This window comes from Artemia franciscana, chromosome 10 (genome assembly GCF_032884065.1).
Source record: "Artemia franciscana chromosome 10, ASM3288406v1, whole genome shotgun sequence".
Taxonomy (NCBI): Eukaryota; Metazoa; Arthropoda; class Branchiopoda; order Anostraca; family Artemiidae; genus Artemia; species Artemia franciscana.
In genome coordinates this window covers 31,363,432-31,376,669 of record NC_088872.1, presented here as the reverse complement: position 1 = coordinate 31,376,669, position 13,238 = coordinate 31,363,432, and the positions used below count along the sequence as shown (strand labels likewise).

At 36.0% G+C, this 13,238-nt stretch overlaps 1 protein-coding gene across 1 annotated transcript in view; it reads left to right on the top strand.

The window, feature by feature from the left end:
* The window catches only part of LOC136032070 (dnaJ homolog subfamily C member 11-like), a 92,962-nt gene that overhangs the window by 47,294 nt on the left and 32,430 nt on the right, over positions 1-13,238 (top strand). The window contains exons 5-6 of the mRNA XM_065712193.1: positions 3,144-3,333; positions 9,868-10,006. Of these exons, the coding sequence (XP_065568265.1) occupies positions 3,144-3,333; positions 9,868-10,006 (329 nt within the window). The remainder of the gene's footprint in view (positions 1-3,143; positions 3,334-9,867; positions 10,007-13,238) is intronic.

The following is a 13,238-nucleotide window of genomic DNA, read 5'->3' as shown; positions in this document are numbered from 1 at the left end:
AGTGACTTGCGCTATGTACGAGAATAATACTGCTGCGGTTAAGGTAGGAAATGAGGTTAGCAACTGGTTTTGTATTAAATCAGGAGTTAAGCAGGGTTGTGTTCTATCCCCCTTTATATGGATCATTTTGATGGACTTCGTCTTAAGGAGCACAGGAATTGTGCTCCTTGGACACAGCAATTGGAGACCATGGAATCAAATGGGGAGGAAGAACGCTCCTGGACTTAGATTATGTTGATGATTTAAGCATATTAGATGAAAGTGTGAGCAAAATGAATGAATTTTTAGAGGTTTTCCGAGTTCAGGGTGCTAAAAAAGGCTTGAAAATTAATGTTAAGAAGACTAAGTCACTAAGGCTAGGAATAAGTGAAGATGAACAGGTGACATTAGGTAACGAAAAGATTGATCAGGTTGGGAGCTTCAGTTACCTTGGTAGTATTATTAGTAAAGATGGTGGGAGCAGTGAAGATGTTAAAAGTAGAATAGCTAAAGTTCAGGGTGTTTTTTCACAGTTAAAAAAAGTTTGGAAGAATAGAAAGATAAGTCTACAAACCAAGATTAGAATATTGGAAGCTACAGTGATGATAGTGGTCAAATGTGGTTCTGAAGCGTGGCCGCTCCGAAAAGCAGATGAAAATTTACTAGATGTTTTCCAGAGAAATTGCCTACGGATTGTTCTGGGTACCCGGCTGACTGACCGTATTTCAAACAGTAGCTTGTACGAAAAGTGTGGTTCAATCCCGCTTTCTGGGGCTATAATGAAAGAAAGGTTGAGATGGCTAGGCCACGTTCTACGGATGAAGGATGACAGATTACCGAAGATTGTCCTTTTTGGCCAACCGTCTGGGGCTACACGGAAAGCAGGTCGTCCTTGTCTGGGTTGGGAGGATGTCATAAATAAAGATTTAAAGGAAATGGGAACTTCCTGGGAGGGTGTAAAGAGGGAGGCTTTAAATAGATTAGGTTGGAGGAGGAGCGTGCGTAGCTGTGTTGGCCTCAGGTGGCTTGGTGCTGCAGTGAGTTATTAGTTGTAGTAGTAGTAGTAGTAGTAGTAGTAGTATAGTATCACAATTTTCTACAATTCCCATCCTCTTTCAAGATTATATTTCGCTCTGAGGGATTTTGATATGCAATGCGATTGCAAAACTTCTCTTTTGATTGACAATTTGCTTTTAAAGTCTGATTAAATCAACAACCTAGAGTATAGGTTTCTAGAATTCCAAGTTGGCAATAAATAGGATCTACCGTTGATTTAGTTAAACATTCCATGAAAGTTCCACCTTTATAGCCTTGGCAGTAGCAGTAGTAGAAGTAGTAATATAATTCACATAGTGCCTTTTAAGTAGTTCAACGCCCTATCCCCTCAACATTTTCTGGAAGCTTCAACTTAGTGCACTAATCCATTCCTGAGATATTTCTGATACGCTCTTTTAACAACCTACCTGCACATAGCATGTTTCGATTTACTCCGTTACCACCTCAACAAGTCCTAGAAGTTTTACCTTGATACCCTTAGCCTTAGTAGAAGTAGTAGTAGTACTAGTAGTAGCATGTACGTAGTTCCCTGTGATTAGTTTACATGCCCTGAAAGTTTCAACTTATTCCTCTAATTGTTCCTGAGATATTGCAGATACGCTAGCTCAACATATCCCTCAACATGCTCTGAACGTTTTAACTTAATGCTCTCAGGCGCTCCTGAGATATTGCAGGTACGCCCTTTTGACAACCTGCATGCGCATAGTGTATTTTAATATCCCTCAGCGTTCTCTGAAAGCTTCACCTTAATACATTTAACCTTTTTGGAGACCCAGGAACATACATACCTCTCTTTTCCAATAATAAACCTGTATGTAACCATGGACAAATTGTCTAATTTACAGACAATGCTCCACAGGCTATGAGGGGCTATATCATCCTGAAGGTATAGTTATTGGACCTTCGGCTATTTTGAACAAAATGGCTATTCCAAATTTTGGTAGGGTTTTAGGAGGTTGGCAGCTAGAAGGGCATGGGAAGGGGCTGGTCACTCTTCAATCATTTTGACTCTTAAAAAGGGTGTTATAACTTTAAATTTCCAATCGAATGATATACGAATGATCCAAAGTTTCTGCGTCAATTCTTTTACAAGTTCCGTGGGAAAAAATGCGATGAATTCATATCAACCTTTACTTTGGCAGGCTGTTTCTTTGGCTATGAAAATTGCTTTGCATGATTATATTTAGTTAGAGATGTTATAGGTCAAGTTAGAAGAGAAGAATAGTCCGGTCTCGGTTTTAGGAGTGGGGAAAGCTTCATTGAGCAAATTATCACGTTTAATTTAATAAGTAAGAGGTTTTTGAATAATTAAGTTTCTTGAGTCCCAAGTTTTACATAATATAAACATGCATTGGATTCAGCAGATATAGCAGTTTTGGTGAAGTTCCTATTCTTATATGATATGCCAGATAAGTACATCGAAGGAATTGGGGCTATGCACGAAAGTAATATAGCTCTGATTAAAGTAGGGGCAGTAGTTAGTTTGGTTTGCATTTCGGATCAGGAGTTAGGCAAAGTTTTTCTCCTAAGATGCACGCCAATTCTGTTGGAAAGCACAAAATCAAATGGAAATTCAAAATCCTACGTTTCATGGATGAAGGTTGACAGGCTGGTTGAATTTTGTGTCTTTCAAGGTGAAAGATGTCATTCAAGGTGAGGCCAAAATAAAAACAGAAGGTTCTTGAAGATGGTGAGAAGAGGTCATTATAGAAAATAAAGTCATTACAGAAATAAGTCAAGAGGAAGTCACGAACCTCATGACAGAAAGAGCTTATAACTTCATTGTAGGGAATACAGGAGAAAGCTCTGAACAGAATGGATTCTCCAGGAGGAACTTTTGGAGCTGTATTGGTTAGAGATGGCATGTTCCTGCGATGATGGATTAGTATCTGTGGAAGCATTTTCAGTTTCAGCGAAACAATTTTAATGAGAATCTTGTTGTCCTTATTGAGTAGATTAATTTAATCTTAATGAACATCTCATTGAAACCACTTCGTCTTTCTCTGTTTCGTTTTTCTTGTAAATTTAAAATGAACTTAAATTTAAGTATACACTTGAAATTTATTAGAATAGATTTAATATTATCATACATCAGTCCCCTTTTGCAGGCAGTCACCGAGCTTGCTAGATGTCGAGATTCGTGGAGTTTCTTTCGATATGTCCACAGAAGCACCTCTCACTAATAAAGACACGGCCGTTTTGGCGGGAAGTGTAAATACCTCAAATGGCACAGGCTCTGGAACTGTTGTTACTTCTTTGAGAAGAATTCTGTCACCAAAATCTTGGGTTGAGTATGAGGTTAGCATTCTTTTTATTTTTTTGACCACGTAAAATGTTCATAAACTAAGATATATAATTGATATATTCCGAAATATATTAAATGGAAAATATATTATTCAGAACTCTATTTGGCACTATTAGGGAATAGCGTGCAATAGTCATGCTAGTGGCCACTAAAAAAAGCTCTGAATTTGGAGATGAAGCAAATTTGACTATGAGTTTACCTTATCGTTTAAGTGTAAGAAAACATTTAAAAAACAAAATATTTAAACGTTTTACCTAGTAATTACTGGTACTTATCGGCAATGACCGTATCCTGGCTAAGGCCAATTTGGCAGAGAAAAGGAAAATAGCATTGACAATTGACTGCTACAATTTTATAGGTACAATCTTAGAGTAAAGAGTGACATGGGCACAATGTATTGTTTATTTATTTATTTTTTGTTTGTTTTAGACCAGGGCACTTCGTATAGAAGGAATTATCATAGAAACTTCGAAATGGGCTCATTCGATTGGAAATTGAAAGGGTTAGTTCCCCTTTTAATAGTCTAAAGTGATTAGAGGGTAACTAACCCCCCTCCTACGCCCACTATTTCCCCAAACACATCCAATCACAATTTTGAGATAGCCATTTTGTTCAATGTATTCGAAAGGTCTAAAAATTATGTCTTTGAGGATGACAACCCTCCAGAGACCTCAGGGCAAGAGTTTTAAGTTAAGCCCTGGGGGTATGTAAGGTTTAAATAGAAAGGGCCATCGTATAAACTTCAAAGGGGGCTCACTGGATTGGTAATCAGAAGTTCTAGTGTCCTTTTTAAGATTCAGGGGGATCGGAGGTTGGATACGCCCTCCCCAGACCTTGTATTTTCCTATAATGCATATTTGAGATGACCATTTGCTGTTATAGGAATTTACGAAAAGGCTCATTCGACTGGAAATTTACAGGGCTAGTGCCCTTTTAATAGTCGAAAGTGGTCGGACGGCAACAAGTCCCCCCCCCCACGCCCATCGGGTCAAAGTACATCTAATCAAAATTTTTAGATAGCCATTTTGTTTAACGTAGTATCTGGAAATTATGTCTTTGAGGATGACAACCCCCCCCCCCCCGCCCATAGCTCTCAGTGCAAAGGTTGAAGTTATGCCCCGGGGGCATATAAGGTTTTTATGAAAAGGGTGGTCGTAAAAACTTCGGAACGGGCTCATTTGATTGGAAGTCAAATGTTCTAGTTCCCTTTTTATGAGTAAAAGTGATCGGAGGGCAGCCCCCCCCCCCAACGTTGTATTTTTCATAAGTGCATCCTATAGAAATTTTGAGATGAACATTTGTTCAAAAATAGTGCAAAGATCATATAATAAAGCCTTTGTGGAGGGAAAGAATCCTCCAGAGTCTAGGGGCAAGGGTTGTAAGTTATGCCCCAGGGGCATATAAGGTTTTTATGGAAGGGGTGGTCGAGTGAACTTCAGAAGAAGTTGATTTGATGGAAATGTGTTCTAGTTCCCTTTTAAGATTCAAACATGATGGAGAGCAACTAGCCCCCCCTCCCCTTCCCTGACATCCTTTTTTCCGGAAACGCATACGATTGAAATTATGAGATAGTCATTTTATTACCAATAGTCTAAAAGTTATATAACAATTTCTTTAGGGTGGACACAATTCCCCAGGGTCCATGGGCAAGGGTTTTAAGTTTTGCCCCGAGGTGTACAAGGTTTTTGTGGAACCGGTGATCGTATAATGTTTGTATTGAATGGAGCACATTTGATTGGAAGTCGGAAGTTTTAGTGCCCTTTTTAGGAGTCAAAAATGAACGGAGAGCAATAACACCCCCCCCCCCCCAAGCCTATCATTCCCCAAAACATATCGGATCGAAACTTTAAGAGATCTGTTTTGTTCAGCCCTGTTGAAAGATCCAGTAATTATGTCTTTGGCTATGTCAACCTCCCCACAGTCATCAGGAAAAGGTTTGTAAGCGAGGCAATTAGTTCATTGTTTACCACATTGTATATGTGATTGAAGAAGGTAAGCGTGTTTGAACTTTACTTTCCAACAAGACGAAAGGCGATCAGATGAGCCTTTCAGAGAATGCTGAGGGGAGTGTTGAACTAAATCAAAACACGTTATGTGTATAAGGATTGTCAAATGGGTTTAACACAGGAATAACTGAGTATATTAGTTTGGAAAATTCTAAAAATGATAAGGGATATGATGAAAAAGGCAATATTTGCATTCTACCAATGCTACTACAACTACCACCACTACTTCTACCAGACTACAGCATTTACAGTATTGAGGGAAAATTCGAACTAAATCAAAAGACACTATGTGCATGCAAATTGTCAAAATTGCGTATCTTAAGAAGTGATTCCCGCCACAAGTAAGTACAAGTAAGTATCTTAAGAATTGATACGGGTATCAAGTTGGAACTTTCAGAGAATGCTGAAAGGGGAAGATTTTCTCACTAAAATGCAATATGTGCACAAAACTGCTAATACTACTGCTACTGCTACATTTACTACTGCTACTGCTTGTGCTTCTGTTGCAACTACTTATAAGGCTAAGAGCATTGAGGTAAAAATTCCAAGAAGTATATGAACATACAGATTATCAAAAGCACATATCATCAATGTCAGGGCAATGGCTAATTGTATTAAATTTAAACTTCCAGGAATGGATGAGAGGGATGTTCTACTGACCAAAAGGTAATATATTAATACTGCTGCTGCTACTATTACTACCGCTATTCAATGATATTACTACTGATATCAATACCACGACTGTGGCGAGATTTTGTGCGATTTTGAGGGAGGAAGGTGAACAGAATCACAATGCGTCACCTGTATGTAGGTTGTCAAATGGGTGTAACAGCAACATCTCAGGAACAGTTTTCTGTGTGAAGTTGAAACTAACAGGGCTTATCTTGAGGGATTTTGAACTAACCAAAAGAAAATATTTGCGTCCTAATGCTACTGCTTTTACTCATACTACTAGTGCTGTTGATATTATTACTACTTCTATTGTTACTACTGCCACTAAAGCTTAAGCTACTACAATTAATTCTACTGCTACTACTACTGCTATTAAAACTAAGGACAACAAGGAGACAAATTTGGGATTTATAGAAACTATGTGGAACTAATTCGAAATTTACTATGCCCGCACAGGTTGTCAAGCAGACGCATCAGAAATGCTTCAGGAGCGGTGGATGGTATTAAGCTGAAACTTTTAAAAGACCAGAACATAATGTGCGCTTTACTGAAAACAAAATACATTTCAAATTTTTTCAGTTTTTCATTTTTATATATAAAAATTATCAAAATTTTAAGGAATAAATATCATTATATGTCAATTAAACTGACAATATACGGTCATTTGTTGTTGTTTTTTTTTCAGTAAAGCGCGAATTATGTTCTGGTCTTGAGAAGGCATGGGGACTATCGGACCTGCGTATGGTAATTTTTGTTCGTTTTGAGTTTGACACGGCTATTTATTGTAATTTCTGTTCTTTTTTAGTTATATTTACTTATTGACGGTGATTTGTGGTAGTTTTACGCCTGGAAGATTATTTGACTTTATTTCTGCTAATTTTTAACTTAATGGAACTCTTTACTTTTCTTTGAAAAACTTGTTGCAGAAAAAAGCTTTTTAAATTAATAACATAGTTATAGTCAATGCATTTACTGCGACTATATGGTAATTTCAGTCATCAGTTCTGATGAAAATCATCATTTTTTGTCATTCTTCAAAGGCTTTTTTTCATTCTCTGGCATCAATCGTGTTGCGAGAGCAACACTTTGGCTTTGTCCCGGTTTTTTTTTCTATGTCGCCGATCTCAGCTTATTCCTGGAAACTGGTAAGGCTCTAACCTTTGCGGTTTTTACGGAAAGTTTGGACCTCAGGCTGGATTGATGAATATGACATTACATTTTGGAAAGCTCCGCAGAACTCTTGCCTGTGGCCAAAAAGGATGGTTTTTGCTTGTCCACGAGCCAGAGCCTATGGTGTGCGAAGTGAAGTGGAGTTATATAGCCTATGTCATAGAGGAGTATCTGAAGTTGTGCAGCCAAGCTTTCGTTTCATCAAAGGATGTTTCTGCTTTCGAGTGGAAAGCTCCGTTCTAGCAGGCAGGCACCACTTTCAAATTGAAGATGGACTAAAATCTATAAGTGTTAAATATATGCGGCAGTTACCCGCCCCACAGCCAATATATCTTCTTTGAGTGATAAATAGAAAAATTTACAGAAGCAAAAATGTGGCATTTTCCCACATGTCCGAAAGTGCTGCCATCTATTGTTTCTATCCATTTCTGTTCGTGATTTCAGCTGAGTTTATCATTCTGTTTTTCGGACTTGAGATTGCGGTAGAGAAATGGTATCAGATGTGCCTAATAAACTTTAAAAGTTCTCTCATTGCTAAAGAATTGGAGCTTATCCTTTGCTCCTTTCTAAGCAGTGACGTTAGAAAGTTGGCCTGCGGCAAAAAAAAATAATCAACTTTTGAACTAAGACAGATAGAATTTTTTTTCGACGCGAATCCATAGCTCTTGATCAGCCGATCAATGTATATGACATCCATTTTTTGATACAAAATTTTTTTCGTGAGGTACACCAGTTTGAAAATTTTAAGGGGTTGACAACTTCAGTAGTAAGGTACACACTGAAACGAAATCTAGGCCCATACTTGAGACATATAGAGGACTTGTAAGCAACAGTCGGCTGTTAGGCAATAATCATCTTCGGCAATGAGGGTTTAGCAACTTTTGCTAATTGGTGTATCTATTATTTGTTTCCGGTGTATTTGATGGTTAAACCAATTTGGTTCCAGCGGTAAGACATTTAGGGGCCTTGTAAGTAATAATCGGCTGTTGGGCTACAATCATCTTCAGCGATGAGGGGTTTGCAACTTTTGCTAGTTTGTGTACCCAATTATTTGTATCCGGTGAACTTGGTGTCTATCACGGGAGAGGGACTTGTAAGTAAGAATCTGTTCACTTTGGGCTAGAAATTTGTGCAAATTGCTGCACTTTGTACTGGATCTCTTTAAATCTGACAGAATTAAATGTTTGCGCAACGGGTATAAACGATAACGTAAAACAATGAGGTAGCTTCGTAATAATTAGTGTCACCTATGGTATTTTAATCCTGAAAAGTTACGCATAGCTTTATAATACCAACTAGATTATATAAGATATTGTTCCAAGTTTTCATCCGTCACGATGTCTACGATTGAAAAGCATAAAGTTCAACTGGCTGCAAAGTCAATTTAGTCCCTTCTTTCGATATTATTTTGTAGTTGTTGTTTTTTCAACGCTGAGGAATAGCCTTTGGTCATTTGATAACTGATTGCGTTCTTATTAGAACATACCGTTTTAAAAACTTCGATAGGCTGACAACTTCATCATTTAACCGATAGTGAAGAAACAAGCACAAACGAGAATGTAAAACAATGAGATACTTTCGGAATAATTAATAGAATGTCATCTATGGTATTTTGATCCTGAAAAGTTAGGAATAGCTTTATAATACCAACTAGATTATATAAGATATTGTTCCGAGTTTTCATCCGTCACGATGTCTACGATTGAAAAGGATAAAGTTCAACTGACTGCAAAGTCAATTTAGTCCCTTCTTTGATACTATTTTGTTGTTGTTTTTTCAACGCTGAGAAATAGCCTTTGATCATGTGATTACTGATCAATAGCAAAGAAACAAAACCAAAGTGTTGCTCTCGCAACACTTTAGCCGGCGAAGCCGGACAAAGGTTGCCGCAACACTTCACGTTGTCCGGGCAACGTAGGTCTAGTTATACTTAGAGAATAGTTTAGGGAATGTTAAAGTTAAAATTAAATCGAGAACATTTTGCCTTGCATCATATAGAATTAAAAAAAGTGGACTTCCTGAAATTGGCCTCCGAACAGCTGAAGTAACTAAGTCGGGAGTGGAAGGTCTCTGAGATATAAAATTTGTATTCCTTCGTCACGTTGTGTTTTAACTCATTGTCCTTTTCTTCTATTTTGATTAGAACGTTATTGAAAATATGTGCATACTTGTTGTTTTTAAAATATTTTGCTCAAAGAGCTATATTTTATTTAAGACCGCGGATTTGACTCATTCTGTTGTCAAAACTTTCATTGTAATGTTTTGTCTGTAGTCGAATTTTCCCAATATTTTCGTATGAATGACATCACAAATACTTGGAATAGTAACAGTAAATTTTACTGTCTGAGTGTCTGCGCTAACTTTTTTTAAAAAGCCCAATACAATTTAATGTAATTTCTTATATTATAGAATAATTTGTTAGTATGAATATGCAAAAAGTTTTTCCAAATAAAATAGAACGAAATTAAAGATCCTAAAAAACTTTTTTTTTTTCACTGAGTGAAGTTTGGTCCCTTGTACTTATTTTTAACGTATTTAAATTGGAGGATTTTCAAGTTCTTTGAAAAATGAAGAGAAATGAATTAATCTTTGCTATAAAAGCACCCATATGGCTTCAAATTAACTACAAACTTTTGTTTTCAGGTCCCCTTTGATAATGTTCTATTATCTTTATTTTAGGTAGGAGCAGGAAATGGCCTTTCTTTCACAGCACGGGCTTACCGATCACTATCTCAAAGAGTATTTTGTACCTGTGGTCTTATGACAGTCTCAAAAAGAAGACCTGGTGGTATGCTTTTTCGACCAGGCCTATTTGCAAGTACGTATATCCTTTTTTGTACTACTATGTTGTCTTCGATTATTCAAAACCAGGTCTGCCCTTCTTATTTGATTAATTTAAAAAAATGCTTTTCAGATTTAAAAAAAAAAGTAAAGTAAAGAGCGATATAAAACCGAAAGCAAACATAAACTTTGTCACATAATGGCACAAAATTAAAATCGATAGATAATATTATGAGTGGCTAAATGAAACCTAAAAGGAATAATTACGTCAAGCTAAAAATAACAGATGTTATTATGGGCGAATAAACTAAATCTAAAACGAACAGAAATACAAATCAGTAATTAATTCTATTCAAATCAGTCTGTCGGTGACTTTTTCAGCTTCTCGACGTTAGCTATTTCTTATCTCAGTTAGTCTTCAGTCAGCTTTTAATTTGTTAGATTTTAGACTCCTGATCTATAAACGATTAGATTGTTATAGCTTGAAACCATTTTGTAGACCTACCATGATCGATTATCTCTCAATTGAATTATGAGTCGTCAGGATATTAAAAGATCTAGAACTTAACTGGCCTACTATGGCAAACCAAAGAAAGATTCCAAGAACCCTGGCTTCTTCAAATGACAATTTGATCGTCCGGACGACAAGGGTTTCGTTTGAAAAGAGTAAGTGGTAATCAGGGAAACTGTCATAGGCTATGGATTTCCGGGTATGCATTTCTACTATTGTAATTTGAGAACAACAAGAGCTTTTTTCTCTTTTTAGAAACAAAATTTAAAGTTGGATCATAACCAAATATTTTGTCGTTGTTCCTCAAATTTGTATTAATACATTTTTCTTTATAATTTTTTTTTAAAGGCTTAGAAACAAATTTTAGAAAAAGTTACTCAAATTTAAGAAAACAAATTTAGGTATTATACGCACAGAAGTGAATAATTTACATTTAAAGCAACGGTTAAAAGTAAAGCTAAAAGCTAAAAAGTCTATGCTAAAAGCATAAGGTATGAAAGCATACTTATAGAAAATTTATCCTTAAAACAGAATTGTTGTAAAAGTTCTTGATATTTGATGCAGGATATCTATATTGCCAGAAATGAATCTGTTGTAGTTTGAATACAGAGTATGAAAATTCGTTTTGTCATCCTGACGAACAAACAAAGAAATCTTGAGAAAACAACGAGTCTATGGCCAGTAGGAAACAGTCAAACGAATAACACGCAAAAGAAACAATCACAAGAATATTTCGCCTGCATCTTACAAGGTGTCTTTAGCTTTGAAACAAACGTAATCTAGTCCACAATCCTTAAAAAAGAAAAGTAAAAACAAAAAATAAAATAAAACGACCAAACTAATTTATATACTATTGCTAATTTTTTAATTTCTTCTTCTTCGTACTAGCCATAAACCTGTTGTTTTCTCAATATAGTAGACATTTTATCCTTTTCAGTGCTTGTTTCTGATTAAGTCCAGACCCCAAATTTTACTGCGATACCTATTAATGCGTCGTCAAGCTTTTCATGGCCCAAATTAGAATCGCCTTAGTGCAACAAGGTTGCTTTACAATTCAAAAGGAAGAAGCAGAAACCTCGGTTTGAGTTCTGCTGGGATAGGGATATCCTAGCAGGATCCTTATAATCCCATTCATTGCTGCGTATATATGCTTTCTATTTATTTTGTGCCTTCTTTACTTTTAAATCAATATTTATTTTTATTTTTCTAATTCCACTATTTTTCTAAGTTTATACATAGCTCGAATAAAATGAATTGTTTAATCATGGTTGAATCAAACTAACAGTAAGATTTGTCTAGCTCGAGAGACTGGACCAGGATTGACACTGACCCCCCAAAAAAATGAATGCCCAAACAAAAAAAATAATTCAAAAGCTACAGGACTGCAAATACTAAAAGCGCAAATACATTAAATCTTCCAAGTCCTCTCTTGTTGTTTTTTTATGAAATGACATTTTTTTTTCTTCAATGAAATCAATTTTCTGTGGGAAATTTTGATCTTTCCCTTCAGTACTGCTTAGGTATTAAAATTTTCTTTTGTACTTAAAAGCACATTTTGTGACAAGAATATCCAGGATAAAGCAAAACAGCTGTCGAGAAATGGTAAAACAGGAAGAAAAGTCATTTGAAATTGTCATATCACTAAAAACTAGGGAACAATAGCTAATGCTTTCGTAGGAGTGGGGTATGTTTTGCTAGTGCTCTCATTAAGTTTAATCAAGATTTAAAATTCCGTAATACTGAAGGCTTAAGCTGGCCAATGTCTACTATTTCGTGATTTATTCCATTTGGCTCTTTTCTTTTCATTTCAAAAATTAGAATTCATCTCGCTGAATGTTATCTAACAGTTCGGGGTAATGAACTGTACTAAGGAGCGACCCGGCTCAATAGTAACCAAAACTCTCAAAACGGAATTTTGATACTAATATATGCATCAAAAGAATCGGATTTTTATTCTGATTTTAAATATATAAGTTTCATCAAGTTTAGTCTTACCCATCAAAAGCCACGAGTCTGAGAAAATTTGCCTTATTTTCGAAAAAAGGGAGGAAAACCCCCTAAAAGTCATAGAATCTTAATGAAAATTACACCATTAAGGGGTTGCCTGAGATGATCTTTCCATGGAGGGATTTATCATTGGGTAAGTAAATTTCAATTGAAGGGGGCGCTGAATTTTCCAGCATTATTTAAAAAAATGAGAAATTAAATAAAAATAACAAGTTTTTTCAGCTGAAATTAAGTAGCAACATTAAGACTTAAAACGAACAGAAATTATTGCGTATATGAGGGGGTTTGGCCCCTCCTCAATACCTCACTGTTTACGCTAAAGTATTTTTAGTAATTTCAAAATAGCTATTTATTCTAATTAAACGACCTTTGCTATTCAGGGGTCATTCTTAAAGAATTGGAACAAATTTTGAACTTTAGTGTAAAAAGCAAGTTATTGACGAGGGGGCGAACCCCCTCATATACGTAATAAAAATATATTAATATAGAAGTTCTTACGTAAGTTAATTTGTACGTTGCGCATATCCATTACAAATAAAAACGTTCGCAAATAAAATTAAAAGTTCTAGTGGCCTTTTTAATAAACCAAAAAAATTGGAGGGCAATTAGGCCCCTCCCCCGCCCCTTTTTCTAAAAATCGTCAGATCAAAACTTTGAGAAAGCCATTTAGCCAAAAAAAAAAAAAGGAAAATTAATATACAAATTCTGTTTTGATTATTCAAGTACGGTGAGCCAGAGTCAAAACCTGAAT